Source organism: Leptosomus discolor, chromosome 3 (assembly GCF_034619465.1).
Source record: "Leptosomus discolor isolate bLepDis1 chromosome 3, bLepDis1.hap2, whole genome shotgun sequence".
Taxonomy (NCBI): Eukaryota; Metazoa; Chordata; class Aves; order Leptosomiformes; family Leptosomidae; genus Leptosomus; species Leptosomus discolor.
This window is the reverse complement of record NC_141393.1, coordinates 15,101,749-15,123,040: the sequence shown is the minus strand read 5'-3', so window position 1 is coordinate 15,123,040 and position 21,292 is coordinate 15,101,749. Positions and strand designations below refer to the sequence as shown.

Sequence of the window (21,292 nt, the reverse complement as noted above, 5' to 3'; positions counted from 1 at the left end):
TCCTATTTTAAAATCTAAAGAAAGCATAGGCTAGATACCATTTAATAATTATCTGCTGTCTTTGGAATGTAACATTTCAATTCTATTTTAAAAAAATATATAATTACAATAACAAGATCAGCACAAGGACAATGCTATAAAATGCACAAAACAGCTACAACTGGAACCTTCAGAGCTGCCGTGAAAACACATCATGGAGTTAATGGGATTTTTTCCCCCTATATCTGCTCCATTTTTGGAAATACAAAAATACTCACTATTGATGTACCACAGGAAAGAAATGGGGGGAAAAAAAAACGAGAAAGGAAGGGAAGGGAAGGAAAAAACAAACAAACAAACAAAAAAATAACGCCTAAGAAGTAAGTAAAGATAAGGTTAAACACCATGCAGGGGTATTGCTGGGAGTCTTTCCTCTGAATAATGCCAAGACCTTTCGAAGACGCCTGTTGTCTCTAGGTGTGTGTGGGCGGGTGAAGTGTGATATTACATAACACACATGCGGCAGCGGCTGTGCACAACCGTACTGACGAAAACGCTTGACTGTGAAACTCAGCTTTCCATTTCCTGGGCTGTTCGTAGCTTGTGTCAGACCCCTGAACGCTGTAAATGTTATCCTTTGTCTATGAGATTGTCCTTGGCTTTATTTTAATCAATGCATTTTCTTTTTTAATGACAGAGAAGCAACCACCAGCTCATACAGTTGGTTGCTTTGAAGCCCTTCTTAAATGGCAGTTGAGTTCTACCATATGAATGTGAATACTTAATATTTATGCCACATTTTCCTCCTTTCTTTAAAAGCACCCCATTTACATATTTCTGGAGAATAATGATACTTCAGCAGGGCAGGTGAACACACATTTCAGCATATGGAGTCAATGGGAAAAAGTGTTAAAGAGTCAATATTGTAAAAATCAGCCCCTAAATTTAAGTGGCTTGAATTGAGCATGCAGCTGGGGTTGCCTGTCAGTAGTTAGATGCTGTAATAATAATAATAATAACAACAACAACAATAATAACAATAATAATAATAATATGCCTTTCATTTCTCTAGTGCCTTCCACGCAAAGATCTGGAAGCACTTTACAAAGATAAATAAACTGAGCTTGGAACACCCCGTGTGGTTAATAAATATCCTAATACATCTAAATACCCTGTTTTGAGCATGCAACTCGTCTCACTGCGTAAAAATCCACATTTCAGGTTGTCCACATATTTGTGTATGCCATTTTGGAGGCTCAGACATCAAGGGCAACCTGTGGAGATTTTTACTTACCTAAAAGACCATGTGGATTCCCAGAAGTAGCCCACACTATGCCTGCAAGATTGCTTACACAGTGCCAAAACCTGCCTTTTAGGAAAAGTGTGTTTGGGTTCTTGCTGGACCCGCTCGGGGGACAGGGTGGGAGGCACACACAGGTATCCAGATGCTGCACGGCCATATCAGCAGCATCCCTATGAGCCCGGTCCCCAGGGGGCTCCTCCAGGACCACCCATTCCCCCTCCCACCTGATGCTCATCCAAACCTGCTCCTGGCCCCTCGTCTGTGCTTTGAACATGAAGCTAAGGAAAAAACTGAAACTTCTTGGCTCACCCCAAATAAACACATGAGAGAAAGGACTCTTGCCTACCCCAAGGCTGCATTCATCGCTTACTTCTGCTATGCCCTCTGCCTACCCCACCAACACAAGGCTTTGTCCCAGGAGGACTGTATCCCTCTGCTATGAGAGCAACCAGGAGCAATAGCAGGGGAAACAAGGGCAGGAATGGGCCTAAAACATCACAAGGTTTAAGTAAATACAGCATATCAACAGATGTGAGATATATATAGATATATAGATAGATATATATATAACAGGAAACCAGGATGTTTTCTCATCACAGAAGGGTGGTCTTTCAGACAGGGCTCTAGGCTGCGAAGGGGGCAGGGGCGCACACTCCAGGGCACAAGCCACCTGGGCTATAGCACGGAGCTCAGCTTTCCCCTTCCCACCCTCTGCCTGTCTGGTCTTTCAGCCCCGAAACACTTCCAAGCAGAGCCCAGCTCTTACTCTGGGAGTGCAGAGTGCCTAACACAATGGTGCCCTGATCTGAGCTGCAATGTCCAGAAGCTACAGCAATAAACTAACAAAAAACAATAATCACCCTGATTTGTGGAGTTTGTTTTCCAAAAGGCATAAAGGGTAGACAATAAACAGTTCATCAATTTTCCTAAGTTTGTTCCCCAACTCTTGTAATTAAGTCCTGGAGAGTTTCAATGGCTGTAAAAATCCTTGTGGGGATTAAATTTTTTTTAGTCCCGATTATATCGTGAATATTTCTACACACCAGCAAATATTCCTGATGCAATTGAAACATATAACCACCCAAACAGATGATCGCAGCAATTTAAAAGGCCCTGGAATTAATAAAGGAACTTCGTGGACGGAAAAAGCTGTTTCCAAAAGGCAAAATAATATATACAGGCAGCAACAGAGAGAAATACCACTACACAATCAGAGGGCTTGACCACAAGAACATGGTCAAGAGGCTAAAATGAAGGAAGTGAAGTGGCCAGTGAAGAGCCTCAGATGGGCAGGAGGCAGTAACTTGTGGACTTCTCTGCCTTGGCCATTCAGGACTGAGCCCTGCTCACACCAGCAGATGCTGCACTGCACACATCTCTTCGGGCAGAATACGACCTCCGGAAAAGAGAACGGCAGTATTTGCTGCTTGGGTAAGTATCTCTTCCTTGCTCTAAAGTTTGTGTTCCACTAGTATTTTTGAATCTTGTCCCTATCCCACACTAAAAAAAAAAAAAAAAAAAAAAAAAAAATCACTAGTGAAATTAGGCAGGATGAGGCTTTAGCAGCTCTTCAGCTGTTTGGTAGCAAAAACAATTCCTGGAAGAGGAGGGAACTTGGGGAAAGAGAGGCAGATGAAGTCACTCTGCCCCTCTGTGCCTCAGTCTCCCCATCTGTGAAAATCAGCTAATGACATCCACCTGATTTAGTTAAATGTCCTGGAAACTAGAAAGACTGTAACAGCAATATATTAAGCAGCAGCTATTAACTCCTTCATGGCTGGAAATGTGAAGAAAATGCCTATGGAAATGCCTATGTCCCTGCAAAGCACGGACGGACAAACTTAATATACAGACAGAATTAGCTTTGGGAGAGAATCACAGCTCCTGTTTTTTGGCTCCCCCCTTGCCAAAAGCAATGCAAGTGTCGGCACTTTATAAGTGCTGAATTTCAATGTGAAAAATAGTCTACCTGCCTAGTGTGAATGCCTACATTACACTTAAAGTATCAGTGTTCAGGGGGGTCCCATTAACGTGCACGTTTATAATTTGCAAATTTTTCCCTTGTGCGTGGTGCACATTCACACTCAGCAGAGCGTTTCACTAACACCAAGCAAACTTAAGCAAAGCAGGGCAAGTGATCAGGGGGGAACAGCAGGGCAAGCGATCGTCGGGGAACAGAGATTTTTAAAATAAAGATTCTCTTTGAATTTTGGGTTTCTCAGGGGAAAACAAATCCAGCTATGTGTGTAGAAGCAGGCCCAAGTTTGATAACTGAATCTGTCAAATTAAATGAGCAGAGCAATCAACTGGAGATGGTAAAACAATCCACCAAACACAGGGAACACTGAGGATCTAAGGCTTCAGTCCTCAATTTACTGGACATCAGTAAATAATGCTCTGTGAATGGAAAAGAGGCTAGAAAATTAACTAGCTCTTAAATAATGAAAGAAAGCAGACAAATAAACCAGGAAACTAGTTCGGACTATAATGGAAGTTAAAAAAGGGAAATAATAAACCGACATTTGATTTGCGCAAGGAAGCATGTTGCAAATCTGCGCCCAATCCTGCTGCTAAATAGCACAATGAAAAGTTTCACCAAAAGACTTGAATCCAAGCAGAATTTGGCCAGTCACATGCGTTGATTAAGACAGGATAACTGAACCCTACAGCAGGAGAAGTAAAACACAAGTACAGCACAAAACCAACCCCTTAGTCTTTTCAGTATGACACAAAACTAAGTGCAAAGCCAACTACAAGAAAGCAAGAACCATTCTGCGTACACAACATTGAGGTATATTTTTTCTGGACCAAATCCCTCCAGTTCACCCATTTATTTGTACAGAATAGCAGCCTTCCACATAAGGTAATAATGTAAGTCAGAAAAAGGCTTTTTATTATCAGCTCTGCTTGAAACAGAAGCTGAAGTTGATTACACAGGAAAGCGTATTAAAAAAAAAAAAAAAAAAGAGAACAGAGACAGTCTATAAACCAAGGCAAAGTAAAAGAACTCCTTCAAATATCCATGGATGAGGAAGCAATATTAAATTCATACCTATCACCCCAGTAAAATAAAGGCTAGTCGGTTTTTGTTTTGTTTCTGATGAAAATGTCAATATACTCAAACGGCAGCTTATTGCTGTACACAACAGTCTAACCAAATCTTTCTATAACCTCTTGCATTACAAGCAAAATCTCTAAAATGTCACCAACTAAAAAATTGAACTAGCCTGTAATTAGTTTCAACAAAGTAGTCCTTTTAACCCTAATTTTCTAGATGTAGATGGCATTTCCGAAGTAAGCATTATGAACCTTCCTTAAGGACAAGCAGACTCAAATTCTAAAATCATAAACAGCGATCTAGTAGTTCTTCCTCTAAGCAAGCCTTTTATTTCCCTGTAATAAATTCAAATGCAGTCTTCAGTCTCTTAATAGGTGATCAGAGAAAATACGCATGCACACCTAAACTGCTACAACAAACCTTATTTTTTAAACAACACTTCAATCACTAATATAATAAAGACTGTTGTAACACGTTAGCACTGGTATCATTATTCCTTATGATTCAATATTCTAATGACTGGCTGTAACAGAGGTTTATGTTCTGCCGAGGTTTATACCACTATTTAATGTAATTAAGCAAACTGGCAGCCTTCGCCTCTATGGAAATATCATTTCTATCGCAGAGTATTCCCACCAGAAATTCTGAGGAATCATAACATACAAACTTTGATTCTGTTTATTTTTTCCCCTGTTCTGAAACTGATCTGGCACTTCTTGGACTTAGTAAAATAAAGAATTAATTTGGCTTCTGTAGACATGTTATTATTGACAATACTAATAATCTATGACAAATGGGCCATCCCCGCTCCACGCTTTCAGCACGCACTGCAGCCTGCAGCATCGCTTTGCAAAACCCCAGAGCTGGACTCTCCTCCAGCTGGGAGCCCTGTGAGTGTACCAGCAATGGGGTTTTAAGTAAGCCATTAAAATGCTAATATTCAGCACGGGCCAGATCCCTGTTACCACTGAAAGCAGAACTAAAGCTCCTCTGGAGACAGGATAAGGCCCTTCCAATGTGATCAAAGAGTAAATACATGCAAAGCTCTGATGGGAAAAGGGATCTTTTTTCTAATTTTAAAACCAAACAGGGAGAGTCCAGCAGGCTCATAATCCATGTTACAGTCACATCTGGGATCGCTGACATGCAGGATAACAGCAGCAAGGAGGATGGGTCCAGGCTAAAAAGTTGTCACCTGAGGTCAAAGAGGGCTGCTTAATACCTAGGATTGCATCAAAATAGAGGTAGTTACCTTTTGGGCTACGCTGCCGTCCACTCAACAGCAGATGTACCACATATATATATACACAGATACACATGTATACGCACATATAGCTGTGCACAGCTTTGTCACGCCTGTGCTCACCCTGCCTTGCAAAGGGAGCTCAGCCCCTTCGGCAGCCCTCACTCAAGCAGGAGATTTACGTGGCCACCCAGGAGCACAGGGTCAGGAGCAGAATTTGGTCCCAAAACCAGAGTTCACCCACTGCCTGCAACAGCAGAGCTCGTGCACTGACTTGGTTAAAATAAAGGCTTGGTTACCTCTCTCTTCCAGCTGTAAAGCTCACTGTAGCACAGGGGGGAAAAAAAAAAAAAAAAAGAAAAAAAAAAAAAAAACCAACTGCTGAAACAAAACCCACACCCATTTGGGGGGCGGGGGGAGGACAAGGAATGCTAACGAGAAAGGGAAAATGTCTGGTTCCTATTATTACTATCTCCAGTGCTTTCACCTCCACAAACAGCTTAAAGGAGGGCTTCTGGAACAGAAGTTCAACTTTCCTTAATCTGGGCTCTTAAACTGCCAGGATCTGGTTACATTTTCTCCTTCTCCAGATTTTATATTTTATATCCCAATATGGGGGGGGAGGAAGGGGGAGAATCTCAGTGTCACTGTAAGAAAGAAGTCACCGGGTTTTGCGATCCAGCAGCTTCCTTGGCAGAGGGAACTGCTGGTTGGCATAATCTACGCGTTTGACAAAACTACTATTTCTGGGCACAGGCTCAAAAACAGGTAGGAAGCAAATGCTGAGAAATAAGGAAGTAAAAACAGCCAACAGATTTTTCACTACCAAGAACGCCAAGAGTAAACATGATTTATTTAGCTGTGTTTAACATGTCTCTTCTGCACTAGACTGCAGAAATCTGCTTGCATTTAGAGCAGGAGGAGGAGGAGGTGGGGGGGAGGGGATGAAAAGGGAATCCATTACGGCGCTCCGCTGGTACTTTCTGAATTGTTCAGTCACACAGTTTTATTGAGTACAAGTATTTTCTAGCCCAAAATATATTCATGTGTCAGAAGAAAGCAGCACTAATCTGCTGTTAATTAACAAGCTGCTGCTAACAAAAGATGAAGGACCCAATTCATACAAACAATATTTACGTGGGTGTCGCATGATTTTGTTACAGATCTTTTCTCCCCCCCCCCTTTCCCCCTGCCTCCTCCTCTTCCTCAACACCCAGTTGCAGGGATGCAGTGCAGAGAAGTCCTGGTTCCTCTTGGGACTGGCACCCACAGTGGAGATAAGGACACCCAGCCTTGTCCCGATCCAGCCAAACTTGGACATGATCTCACCAGAGTCACCCGACTCCCAGGCTCCCATCTCCCCAAGCGGGGAAGGGCCCTATTGCACACTCGCAAGTGAAATTTCCTTAGATCCTTATTCAATTATGAGGCAGAAGCCATCTTCTGGCGCTGTGCCCACGGCGGCAACGCTGCCGAGGCTCTGGGAAGTGGCACGAAGCCTCCCATCCTCCATCCATCCTCACCGGCAGCGCACGGGCTGCGAGAGGAGACGATCGAGAGTGCCGCCCTCCACAGTGCCCTGCCTATGACTTCACATTTGTTTAACCCAACCTTTTTTCCAAGGAGTTTGGGGAGGTAGGAAACATGCTAACAGCACGGACATCCAGAGGGATTTGGGCTTGGTCAAAAATATCTGTGCACACACAAAAGGATAGGGCTGTGAGCAGTGAATCAGAGGGCAGTCTCCCCCAGCCGTAGCCCCACTGCTGTCACCTGCTCCCTGCCATCATTTTGGATGGTACCGCTTGTGGCCTCATCCAGAGGGGTGCTGAGCATGGCAGGCTGCCCCAAGCCCCCACCGGACACAGCGGGCACTTTGGAAAATCAAGCCATTCACATCTTTTCTGCCTCATCTGAGAAATCAGAGTGCCTATCTGCGTATCTCCTGTGGGCGGTTAAAGCTGGCGCTGGCAAAGAGATGGGAGGGTTAAAACTGACAGCAACGAGCACTAAAAATTCCTGGACTTGCTCCACTCCCGAGAACAAAGGTGGGATTGCAGGGTTGAAGACAGGGCTGATGGTCTCCAGTGCTTTACCCATCAAACCACACAGACCTGCCCTAAAGAAGGGTCACAGGGGACAGGGTTTAGGATTTGCTCAGCACTGCCATCACACAGCCAGGGCTGGGAGAAGTGTAGGAACAGCAGGGTGGGAAACAGAAGTATTCAAGTATGATTTGAGAAGTGCCAGGGTTCTCCCATGCTGGCACACCAAGGTGGTGTTTCTGCTAGCAGAGTGCTCTGCACACCTCAGTTAGTGTCCTGCCCCGAAGGCCACAGTTTCCTCGGTAAGAAACAAACTCTGCTGAGCGTATGCACATCTGCCCTTCCATGTTTTCTCTCTGTACCCTTACCCTGCTCCCCAAAACGTGGGTTTTTCACTGCAAAAGTCACAGCCACCTGCTCAGCACATCCCCCGGACACCCTCGCCAGCACCCAGCAGCACTTGCCGGCCGCAGCTCTCCCCCTGCCGCTGGCTCTCCACGCAGGACTGCTCCGGGCTCTGCCCGGGCAGGAGCCTCCGAGAGGGACCAGCCCTGAATGTAAACTAGCACCGACTCTTCCCCGCATCTTCTCCTCTTTGTGCACATCCAGACTCACCTTCGCCATTTCTAGATCAGCATTTTAACAAAGTCATGGCCTGGGCTTTTCCAAATATCTGATTTTTTACAATCTTTTAATTTGAAAGTGATATTTGAAACACTGACATTCACCAACTGAAAAGCAAAGCGAACACATTTAAAGAAGCATCTTAGAAGAGCTAATGAAAGAGAAACAGATCCATCTGTATCATACTGTCCACTCACTATCACTCAAAAGAATAAACCTTTCCAGACAGCAGTGAAGCCTCCCAACAGCAAAGACAACAGGAATTCCCAAGCTTCCAGGGCGTGAGGACAACCCAGTCGCCGGTGCACCACCCCACCTAGGTAATGCCTGCTGCAAGCTGTCAGTCGCCCTGTACAAACCCCAGCCTGAGCAGCCCCAAGGCTCCAGTGCCAAGAGACCTCATCAATCCAGCTCGTCAGCCCTTCCAAAACAAGCAGGTGCCTTTGCTAGGGGTCTCTGACAGACACCGCTGCATCCATAACCTCCCCCTGCTTAAATATTTCTAGTGAATGTTAATTGTCAGATAGGGAGCATTAAGGATTGAGCGTTTTTCCTCACGCACAGAGCAGACACAGTAAGCATGAGGCCAGTCCAAGACAGTGCACCGTTAAAAGCCCCCTGACCTGAGGAAAGGGTGCTTCTGGTGGCCAGCTTTGCTCCTGTGTACTAGCACTGCTAACAGAAAGCTACCTTGTGCATCCCTTTCAAGAAACATCTCCGATCGGGTATCCTCGATCAGCTTCAAAATCAAAAATAAAGTGCGTTACCTTAAATGATGAACTTTGCACAATGAGGATAGCATCCTTCAGTGGAGCCTGAGGGAGCTGGAGTGGGGGCTCAGGGGTTTTTTAAGGGGTTTTGAGGGTTACTGTTTTAACTTCTTTCCAAAAAAAAGGCCCTGTACCATAAACATTAATCAAACACTATATTCTGCCTTTTAGTCTTGAACAATTATGAGTACAGTTTTGTGATCTTTAGCCATATTTACTGATACTCAAAGGCAGATCCTATCTTGTTAGATTGTTATAAATGGGACCCCAGGGAATCAGCACACAGGCAGAGGCAGATGTGAGAGCGAGCCTTCTCAGAGCTCGGGTTTGCTTCAGTTTTCTGCTGCTGAAATTATGAATGTCTTGGAGAAGAAAAACCCCTTTAGATTCCTCTGCCAGATCATTACAAAGAGCTGTCCGTAGACTAAAAAAAAAAGTTCCATTTTGCTGAACTTAAGATTTTTTAAAGTTAACTGTTAAATTTCAAAATGTGGTTTACATGTGCTGGCCACTTGTATGCACAAAAGTTTCAGAGGCAGACACAGAAAAGCTTTCTGGTTATAAACCATTAAAGAAAGAAACCCACAAATTCTATCTCGTTCTCTCTTAGTTAAATATATTGTTTCTGCTCCAGACCTGTTTCATAATACCATAAAACAGAGGCATGTTTCCGACACTAGATTTGAGAAGCTGTCACATTAAAGGTAAACTTTTAATCTGCTGTAGACAAAGAGCACACATTTTTATTTCCTGAGTAACAGCTCTGGAGAAATGTTTAAAGAAGAATTTGTGGTAAAGCCACATATAGGGTTCTCGGACAGCTACTGAGTTTGAGCTTCTTTTCTTTGTTGTCATCCTTTTTAATTCTTTAAATAAGCTACTCAGAAGTAGATTTCTAGGAGCAGAGTAACCAAGATGTATGGTAAAGTGAACCTCTCAGCTTGCTTTTATTTCTAGTTAATAAAAAAGAAACGTTTAAACTGAAACACAGGCCTGAACTTCTAGTTATTCATCCCCATCTTTTTATTTTCTTGGGACTCACAATCAAATACTTCTAAGAAGTTAATTGTGTCACAATTAGTAACACATTAGTCCTTCGATATTTTTAATAGCAACCCGGGTTTTTCCCCAAGGCACTTAAAAATGGCAGGCTCGGCTATACTCTCCTTTTTTTAAAACTCCCATGCACTTTCTTCTTTAAAAACCTCCCACATGCATTTCACTTGGTCTGAAAATACCAGCACAATCTTAATCCTGCCAACGCTTATAGACATGCTTAACTTTCTGCACATCAGTAATCCCGCTGACTGCGAGAGGACCGTTGGCGTACCTACAGCTCGGCGCAGGCTAAGGATGGAATCCTGCCTTCGCTAACGCCAATGGCAAAACCCCCATTGACGTCAATAAGGTTATGATTTGACATCCAGTTTGGTGCAGGATTGGGACCATCCTCATTTCAAGGTACTTCCCCAAAATCTTTTTTTTTGTTTATTTTTTTCCTCCTTCTTTTTTTCCCCCCCTGCTGTTTCTCCCCCTCACCTCCCACACTCACTCTTGTGGAGCCCCATATTGAGACCACTTGAAAACTTCTGCCTTCCAAATCCCTCCGCAAGGGAAACCCCCTCGCTGAGACAGGAAACATCCTTTGCAGGTAAAGCTGAAAGAAACTATTTTGCTCCGCTGCATGCGTTTGAGTAAACTAATTAAAACCTGGGAACCTGGGTTCCAAACGATGCCAAGAAGCAATGAAGTGAAATGGGAAGCTCCAGACATTTAAAATTAGCTGTAGGGAAAAAAAAAAAAAAAAAAAAAAAGAAGAAGGAAAAAAAGGAAAAAAGAAGTGAAGGGAAAGGATTTTTTGTAATTCTACTGTACAGCCAAAGTGGTGCAGCTTGGACTGCATGGGGTTAAAATGACTTCGGGGGCTTGCTCTATAGTGAAGGGGGAAAGCGCTGCTGAAAAGCAGGGGAGGGGGAAGCAGCGGCAGCCGGCTCGGAAGCGCTGCAGTGCTGTGAAGAGCAGGCAGAAGTGAGCAAACCAGCTGAACTGCTTGCAGAATTAATCAGTAACAAAGAGGCTGGAGCTGTTGGCGGGCTTCAGCCCTTGAACCTGGACTCTGCTCTATAAATTTCAACTTGGAATGGCTCTCTACTTGTTGAAAGACACCTTGGCTTCAGGCCAAGCCATAGGGGAAAAAAAAAAAAGCCAAAAAAAAAAATTCCTTCTTGCTCAGGAAACTTCCCTTCAGTTTCTAACTCTTTTTATGAGCTAGTAATAGGGCACTCTAGAAAACGGGAAACGAAAAGCTGGTATTGAAAGGAAAAAATGAACCGGGAGTTGGTTTAATAAAGAAAATAAAACAAGTAGGTGCTAAATTCAAATCTGGGTTTTGCCTGCGCACAAGTACATCAGCTATAATAGAAGACTTCACAGCACCTCGCCAATAATTCAAAGGAGACTTTTACAGTTATATTAGCTGGCTACAGGTTTGACTCTGAAAATAATAAAAGTCTTAAAAGAAGAAGAGGGCTGTTTAATCCCTGTCTGCAGTCGCTTCTTGTTCTCTCCTCCCCCACCACTCCACCTTGTTTAAATGACCATTACAAAAGCAGCGTGGTATAAAAAACATGTAGAACCATCATTTGTTCAGCAGTATCTCTTTCTTATTTTCCTCCTTTTCAAACAGGGGTGTGCGGGAGAATCGACCCTCTCCTCAGCCAGCCTCTGCTCATTGCCACAAATACCTTGCAGCCGCGGTGCTTGTCTGTGTAAGCAGACAAGGAGTGGGCTGGGGCAGAGTGAGGGGCTGGAGTGTGGAGGGGGGGAGCTGTCAAAGTGGGAAGAAAGAAGGCAAACATCTATTCAGAGGCCAGACGCGCTGAGCAAGGTCAGCTGCAGAGACACACAGCCCCTTGCAGCAGCTATGCAATTACGTCCAAAGTCTGCACAGCACCGAGAGTCCCACAGCCTGCATGCAAGGGCTGGACCAGAGAGATTTAGGGCACCTAGAAGAAGGTGTATAATTATTTTAATTGCTCTTCCGAGGTGCTAAAGGGTAGATGAGATGCTCTTTAGCTAAAGAAGGGGGCTGATGCTCTATACTGCTTGCAAGAATACATGCAGATAAAATACCCTAATGAGAGTAGAGAGAGAAATATGGTAAGTGCCAGCCACGATCAAAAGGTGAAATAAAATATCGAAATGAAATTCAGCCTAATCAGAGCATGGAGGACAGGGATACACAATCTCTTCACCAAAAGTGGCTATTAAGGTAAATTAGATTAATCACTCCCACTTCCCTTCCTCCCTAAACTCCCTTGTTTTTAATGAAGGGGCTTACTCCTGTAAGGCTGAACGCTGTCCAAGGCTGCTGGACATTTAGAGCTGTATATGTAACATGCCTGCAACAGACATGCATCCTGTACTTCCACTTTCCAAGAAAACTGGGGTCTGCTACTTGGTAGGTCTTTTCCATCTGCAGCTTTTATGACCCTGCCGAGGGACCGGTAAGCAGTGTCCCCTTTTTCTCTCTCAAGAAATACGCTACCTAATGCCAGAAGAAAGAACGGGTTTAAGAGCTGTTGGCTTAACAGTGGTTTGTGCTGATCGCGCTCGAATCTTTCTGCAAAGGCATACATGTGAAGAGGAAAAAACAACAACCGCTAAGTAACCACTTCACATCTGCCATTAAGATTATTAAACTCCTTACAAGCGGTATCTACCCCACCTTCCCCACTACACACAAACATGCACACACCCCCAAGCTCTGCAACAGGACAACTAGGAGCCAAGACGGCTCTCCTCTCCCCACTGCAGCAACCACATTCGTTCCTGTTAAGGGGTTAACGATTCGTTTCCACTACTTCTCTCGAGAAAACCTACAATGAAAACATTGGCTCACGAAAGCGTTCTCACTGCCAGAATGCCACAGCGCGAGTGAAAAGTCCGTTTTGTTTTCACTACATCTCTGGGATTTCCGGCTTAACTCCTGAGCTTAGACACCAAATCCCTAGATACCCCACCCACCCACTTTTTCTTTTTTTTTTTTTTTTTTTATAACATTTCTAATGCACAGCCCACCAATTATCATTTGGTGGGTGGGAGGGAACAGGGAGAAGGAACCATGCTGAAAAGGATGCTCTCATCGGACTGAGCGCGCGCGTCTCCCAAGCCAAAAGCTACCCAGTTTCTCGGGGCTTACAGGGTTGTCCGCTGAGAAACATGGTTTTATTTCTATACCTGGCCTCTCTCCTCTATTTCTCACCCTCCGGGCTCCCATCTTCCCACTCAGCCACCGAAGCCAGCGCTGAAACTCAGCCCCAAATCTATGCCCTTTGAAGTTATGTGACATGACATAGAAATCCAAGCCTTTCTTGTACAAAAAGTATGATTACTTCACAGGGGTTTTGTTCTCAGTGTTATGATAGAAAAATGTTCCAATCTCCAAAAAACCCTAGAAAGGTTCAACCTTTATGTCACAGCCGATTTGGTCACTGTGTGTACAGGCAGCGCAGTTCAAATACGGGCTGAGAAAGAAAAACAATCTATGGAAAAGACATGAAGGGAGGCAGCCTCATGCTACAGCAGCACTTCAGTCCTGCTGAAGCAAAGGAACCATTTCTGTGCCTTTATGTGTTTATTCACAATCAGAGAGGAACAGCAACTTTTTCAACCTATATGGGAGCTTTTCTGTTTTATAGTACTTCCACACAACCGGCTTTCCTTCAGCTACATCCCAGTGCAAAATTCACCTGGGAATGCACACAAACTCCCTTCTTGCAGTCAATACTCCACTGAGCACAAGGCTATTGCTATTAGTCACATCCACACAAATGTGAAAGCAGTCTACAGGACAGTTGGGCACTACACTTTTACTTTGCTCCTAATAGCTGCTGGCAAAGTTGTGAAGAAAAATGAGTAACGACTGGCTGACCAGTGCCTTTTCATCATTTACCATTAGTGTTGTCTAAAAAATCCACCAGTCTTTCCATGCTAATAATGATCACAGATATACACATCGTTTCTGGTCACCCACACATGGCCCAAGTAATTTCACAAGAGGGCCCAAATAAAGGCAAACACCCACTTTGTTGTGTGACATTTTGATGGGACTCTACCTCTGAGTAAGTCCAGATCCCTTCCACTGAATTAAAAGAGGGCAACAGAAGTGCCAAGCTAATGCAAACAAGCAAGTTTTGCTCTTAAAGAGTGACTCCCGATACGGATCTGCCCCAAAGCAAGAAGACTCTGGCCACGTGTACTGAATGACCTTCTTAAATCCCCTCTCATCAGCCTGCAAAATGGCACTTCTGTCGAAAAGGTTTTACCTAGCATTGTCAGATGTAAAACTGAAGATGACGATAACTAAGAGAGATTAGAGAGAGAGAAAATAACAGCAGCAAGCTCCTGTTTTGCAGTTTGGCACCCCAAGCATTTGGGGGCAGGTCCCCGCTTGCGCCACCCGATCGATCTGGCGTGATCGATCTGGCATGGAACCACAGGTTTCAGGGGAGTTACCCCAGGTGAAACTGGGGTGGAGTGGGGAGAGCCGGACCCGCCGCCGCTCCTCCAGCACTGGCACCTGCAGTCTGGCCTCGTGGGAGTCCAGCTCACCGCACACAGGGTGCAGAAAATAACTTTGAAAAACAGGATGGTGAGGGGAAAAAAACCAAAAAGCTAAAACAGGCAGGGAGAATGGAGGGCATAACATTCCTCAGTGGTTTTTTTAGTCTGCTTTTTAAACTCAGTGTAATTAATTTCACACTTGACTCTCAGGGACGCCGGGAAAGCCTCGGTGCCTGGCAGGGCCGGACCCCGGTCAGGACACGGCTGGGGGCAAGCCGAGATGGCAGTGGTGGGGAGAGGGCCAGGCCGGGGCTGAGCAGAGGGTGCTGGCGCCCAGCCACACGGGTGTGGTGGAGTTCAAGCAAGGGGAAGAAAGGGTTTCATAATCGGCAGGTTTCTCACCTTTAACTCTTGCTGGGACTAGCGGAGTGTTTACCTGTGCCTTGGCACCATCCCTCACTTCCAACTGCACGGTGAAGATGGGGGGCTGCCAAGCCACCACAGGGTGCCCTCCACACCAGCCCCCCCCTAAGGAACCCCTAAAGGGAGGATCACACCCGCTGGAGAGCCTCCATCTGGCCTTATTGGCAGCCTTAAAACTTTAAGCCGTCAACGTTTCAGCAGCCCTTCGTCATGCCTGAAACTCCAGCGAGCCAGAGAAGGGCAGCTGCCACCACTAGCCCCTCCCGGGGGCTGGGAGTGCCCTGTCCCCGGAGGAAAGCCAGGCTCCCCACACCATGCCCCGCGCCGGGTGAGATCACCTTGCTTGTTTTTCTGCCCTTGACCCAAGTCAGGGCCTCAGCCGAGGTCCCTGGGGACAGGAGGCTTGCTCGTTAACCCAGCTCTCAGGAGAGTGGAGGCTGATGCCTTCCATGTGTCCTGTCCCCTCCCATACTGCTCGGCAACACCAATTAGCAAAACACGTTGCTAAATACCTGGTGAAGCAGCAGAGGAGGAGGAGGAGGTGGCCAGGTAACTCCTCTGCACTCAGGGAAAGCCTGGCAGACACAAGGGAAGAAACAAGCCTGGAAAAGCCTCACAAAAAGGATTGCAGGTATAATCCAAGTTTCTCAGGTGCTGTTACCACACACTTCTGGAAGCCTCTTCTTCTTTGTATAGTGTTTTTCTGGCCTGTCTTTGACCAAGACCCACTGCCCCCAGGGAGGTGCTGGCAGCAGTACCTGGTGCCACGGTGGCCTCGGGAAGGGGATAGCCCCCAAGCCCCCTGCTAGCTCAGTGCTGGACACATCTTCCCAACCTGCCTGACATTGCCACCACCGGCACTCGCATTTTCCTCCCCTCACGTGTGAAGGCATCATGATGGCTGTCTGAGTCCTACAGTTAATATGGGTGCGCGGGTCCATAATGGTACATTGTAAGTGAATGTCTCAGGGTAGACAGCAATAATAATTAGCTGTCATGATTTGAAAAAAGGATAATCCATGCCATTGAGTTAACAATCACTCACACAACACACATGGATTTAACTAATCTTAATTTGGAGAAAAATAACAATTCTAAATATATCAAATAGCCTATTTCATGGCAACCTGCGGCGGTGTTTATCTCTGGCTTCCAGCACATGCGAGTTATTTAGTTTCTCTCACTGGCAGTTTTACCATTCAAAAGCCTGAAATGAACATTCATGGAGCAGGGGTTGCAGTTAAATCCTGCCTCTGACAGGGAGCCTTTTTTCACAATGCACATCTAGTTCAACTACATAATGTATAGAGCCCAGCATTGGTGACCAGGACAGAATGAACAAGGAATTCAAATCAACCCTCCTCCCCTTTCCTAACACCGTCTTTGCAGAAATTTACTATGCTGTCTTAATGAACCTCTGCTGCTGGTATGATTCTCTGTCCACAAGGGTACACTGTCTGGAGCATGCACACCAGCCAGTGAAGCTGAAGAAGGTCTCATCCAAGTGGTGCCTGCCCCACTGAGGCTCCCTCCTCTGCCAGGGTTCTCTGAAACCACCCAGCATTAAAAACAAGCCGACTGTTTTTTTTTCTTTAATCTGAATCGTTTCAGAGAGTCATGCTGAAGAACAGCCTGGTGGCCCATGAGCCCAGCAGGGCCCTGAGGAGGACAGGAGATACCATCAGTCAAAGGACAGCATGAGCCACCTCCCCAGGGCCTTCTTCAGACAGGACAGGTCACCCGGTTATGCCCAAGATCTGATAAATATAAAAGATAAAAAGAGGTATAAAATACAACAGTGGTCTAATTTTTTCCAAAATACCTGCCAGCAGTGAAGTGAAAGAAGCAGTGACTGATAACTCCTCGCCAACTCATTGGCCTGGCCGTGTTATGCTGTGTGACAATCTGGTACATCTGTTCGATACTATCACACCCTCTGTATGAGAGGCAGAACTGATTTTCAAACAGGTCAGCCAATTTGGAAAAAAAAAAAAAAAAAAAAGAACTTTACAGGACAAACTGCTCCTAAGCAAGTCACATCCTCCCAGTGCCAGCTAACATGCTACCAAAGACCTTACAGACAATGGTAACTAAGTGAAACAGCCTTGAAAAGCGTGGATTTACAAGTTACCAGTCAGGGAAAGATGACAGACTTCATTACCAGGTGGTCTTTAAGAGCTGAGATAAAGTTGCCTTTGTTTCTACTGATACCTAGAAATCTTAGTTGGAGATCTGCATTGTGTGCATGCAAATTCTTGCAGAATCCTGAGCTCTACCTGCCTCCTGCTAAGTGGCACAAGGTCTGTTAAGTGGTCAAGAGGCATTCAGTGACCAGAGCAAGCCGAGTTATCAAGAAAGAAAGAAAGGCAAAAAGAAAGAAGGAAAGACCTCAGGACTCCGGACCACCTTGCTCCAGAGCAAACGCTCAGCGCAGTGCTGCCTCCCAACATCCTCATGCCTAGCACTTGACGTACCCTCGCTACACTCGGCCATGGGAAGATGTAAGATTTGGCAGTTTAGTCACACTGCAGAAGGCCGCACAAATCACTTTGACCAAATAAGAAGGTCTACAAAAATTACACAAGATCAAGGAGAGGAGCTGAAACCTACTTGAGGGCAGCAGTGGTGGCAGCGTATTTCAGGGAGCCGGAGTGGCGAGTGGGTGATTTCTGGTTTCCCTCTTCAAATATAAAGACTCAATTATCTTTGAACAGCTTGCTTTACACATGAATTGACACATTTATTTTACAATAAATAACTGAAAGTTATCTATGTTTCCTTTACTGTTAATCTACACAAAGAAATAATAAACAGAGCTTGTCTACAAAAATGCAACTACTGCAGTCCTCAGAATTCAATTAAGCTAAAATAATTAATGCTTCCACCATATTAAATTACTTTATACATTTGAGCTACTGAAGTTTTTTTATTCTTTAATCTTTTTCGCCTTTTTATTTAATAAAAAAAAAGTTAGTTTCAAAGTGGGGGGGGGCCTGGCTAGGAGGGGGAAAAAGAGCATGATTTGCTGTTAAAATGTAATGGTCTCCTTTAGCTGACACAGCATGTAGAGTGTTTTGTGCCTTTGATTAAAATAACATTTTAAATGCTTTGAACAAACATATCTCCCCATACTTCTAAGGGATTATTTTACATATTTCTTGGTGGAATAAAGAAATTCATTCTTCCTGTCGCAGTACAGAAAGGCTAAGAATATCTTTCGTCACATATAAAGTAAAAATACTGTAGGCTGTTGCATTATTACCAAAAAAATAAAAAAAATAAAGGGAGGGGGTGGTGGGGTGGGAGAAAGCTGCCTTAGAGATTAAGTTTCCCTTTTATGAAATCGTATTTAGTCTCTTTTTTTAACAAATCTAACAACAATGCTCTACAGCCGCTCACTGGGAAATACCTTTAATGTTAAATGCAGATTCTGATTTTCTTGGCTAATGCAGAAAGCCTTTCTATTGAAATATAAATAAGGGGTTTGGTATATCCCACTAAAGCCTTTCCAGTGAATGACTTCTGTGGGTTTTTCATGGCTACCCTCCATGGCTGTAATGTGAGGCTTTTATCCTACTATTGAAAACTATCCGCTGCTATTAAAAAAAATGTGGAAGGACACTGCACCTTTTTATCTCGGAGCTGGGCTCCTAATTGAGAAAGCATTATTACTGCACTGTTTAGTGGATGTCCCTATCTCTGTGCACTACTGAGAAAATGCCAATCAAATGATAAACCCTTTTATTTTTCTCAATTCAAAATCTTTCCTACATATTTTCATTTGATATTCAGTTTAGTCTGAAAGAGATTAGGTGCTCCAGATTGGCTTTTAAATTTTTTTTTATGCCTTTTCCATATACGAACGTCCCCTTCACCTCCTCTCCCAGCAAGTTTTCTGCATGGCAAAAGCGTTAGTTATATTGATGCTGACCCCCAGAAGCTGGGATGAGACAGCACCCTCTGTGCTGGGTATAGCCACCAAGGTATTTCACTATGGACTGAACTTGGGCACAGATTAGTAAGAGATGAGATCTGCACTCCAACTACAGCATAGTCTCCTAGACCAACCTTTCAAAGCACTGGGCACCCTCGGCAAGGGGCTGAGTGCCATCAGCTCACACAGAGATCAACAGCTGTTGAGAGTGCTCAGCACCATTCAGGAGGCCTTCAGCAGACTGGAGGAGAAGGTCCTGAATATTTCTCTTCTGCTCCCACTAAGTGGGCAGGAAATCTCACCCTCAAAGCTGCTACACCATGAGGTAGTCATCTTTGCCAAGAAATGCATTCCCAACTGCAAAAGGATGGGGAAAGCTGAAAGACGATGAGGAAAGGACGGGGTCAGGTCTTACAGTAGGGTTGCTTACAACGCTACAGCACAGGCTGCCACTGCTAATGCCCCCAAAGCTATACTAGCTGCCCCGTGCTAACATGGTGACTGCACCCAAAAGAGATTCCTAGAAGACAACAAGGTAGTCAATGGGTGGCATATGCCCTCTCCTAAGAGGCAGATCACCTGGAGATCGGAAGACTGCAGCAGTTCAAAGCCCACATCCTCATTTATATGATGACCAAGCCTGTCAGAGATGCTGAGGACTGACTCAGAGACCTCTAATGCTAAAAGCTTCAATTGTAAAGACAAGAGCCTCCCACAAGTCTTCTGAGGATTCCCTCATGGGAACATCTCTACTACAGGCAGGATCCTGGACTGTCAGATCTAATCCCACAGGACGATTCCTACAGAAATCAGGGTAGTGGCAGCAAAGACAAATTGCAACTAGTCTTCTGTATGGGATACAGTCAATCTGAACAAAAAAGGCCCATTTGAGGGGAGATCCTGCTGTGTAACATAAAACCCCCACTCACGAGCAGGGAGCAGAGCCTTCCTTTCACTGCTGCAGAGGAACACACCACTGCAGACAGGAGAAACACCCTGTACGACGGAAGCGGCCCCATGCCAGGCGCTCTGCAGGAACCACTGCACAGCAGTTCGCCCAGGTGGATACCATCACCTGCCTGCCCACCTCTGAGCAGCGAGGTCTGCTGAGTAAATGTTAACTGCACCACGCATGAAAGTTTTAGAAAAAGAAATGCCTGCAATTTGCTCACCCAGGCCAGCCTGTGCTCTTGTCTCCTCATTGAAAAGCCCCGCTTGGGGCATGCATGTGAATGGAGGTGTCACCCACCCAACTCCAGCCATCTGCAGAACCAAGACAGGCAGCACAGGCAGTAATGCAGGCCAGGAAGCTGACATACACCCCAGCAGAAGGAACAAGCAAGGACTTAATGACCAATGGCTTTGCATGTGACAAAGGGTATCTGAACTGGGCTGAGCTGAGCATCTCACTGAAGTCCCCTATCCCTCTGCCACTGCTACCTGCTTAAGAGCACTCCTGAAATGGTTTCTGACCCAAATTTTCTTCTTTTTCCTACATGTACAGGCTGCCCCTTGGCTCTCCCAGGGGATTGAGAGCCCCTCTCTCGAGGAGCTGGCCCTGCACAGATAGCTACACTGAATTAAACACGGGGTGGACAGCCCTGCTGAGCCCTGTGTAGCTGTTAGGATCCTCCAGACTGATGGCTCCTATAAAGACCTGTTACTGAAGCCTCTGTTTCATGGCACTTTCTAGAGGGCTCTTGTTAAAAGATTACCTAGGCAGCTGATTGAGTGTAAAACATGCTGTACCTGCAATGTTCTCCTGCTTGGGGCAAATTCCTTTTGTAGGCGTGAGAAGACGGTCTTCTTCATCGGGTGTGACTTGGATCCCGATTTCCACTGGCTCTGACACTTTCCTGAGCTCGGCGCGTGAGGAGGGGGGAGGGCTGCTCTTATCCATGCTCTTTTCATAGCAGGCACCACCAGTGCCATTGCACTGTTTTCTCTTGTGCTCTATAAAAACCAAGATGTCTCCCAGCGGGAAGTTCATCTGACACTGTCCACAGGTTAACAAGTCGGGGTCTGTCCCGCCTGCGGCGATGCTGATGCCGCCAGGCTCTGCTATTGCCAGGCTCTCATCCTCGTCGGCGAGTGCCGGTTCCACATGGTCAGCCTCTGCTTTACATGGACAAGGAGAAAGAGGGAGGAAAGGGATGAGGGGAGAAGAGAAAGAGATTGCTTTGAATGTTCACAGACTCTGAAGGATGCATTATGAGAGGCCCAGCCTCCCCCCACATACCCCCCCAAGAAGCCAAGCCTGATTAGATCTTTCTTTTATTTTTCAGCTTTTCCGCTCTCACAGAATGATTTCAATATATTTTGCAACCAAGGCTGCCTGAAACAAAATG

The 21,292-nt window shown here is 45.2% G+C and overlaps 1 protein-coding gene across 4 annotated transcripts in view; it reads right to left on the bottom strand.

Annotated features, from left to right (window-relative positions):
* Nucleotides 1–21,292, bottom strand: part of BCL11B (BCL11 transcription factor B) — a 91,694-nt gene that overhangs the window by 56,813 nt on the left and 13,589 nt on the right. For 2 of the 4 annotated variants that reach the window (XM_086462269.1, XM_086462271.1), the window contains exon 2: nt 20,694–21,062. In XM_086462269.1, coding sequence (XP_086318395.1) covers nt 20,694–21,062 — 369 coding nt within the window. The remainder of the gene's footprint in view (nt 1–20,693; nt 21,063–21,292) is intronic. The other 2 variants (XM_086462270.1, XM_086462272.1) reach the window with 1 other exon arrangement.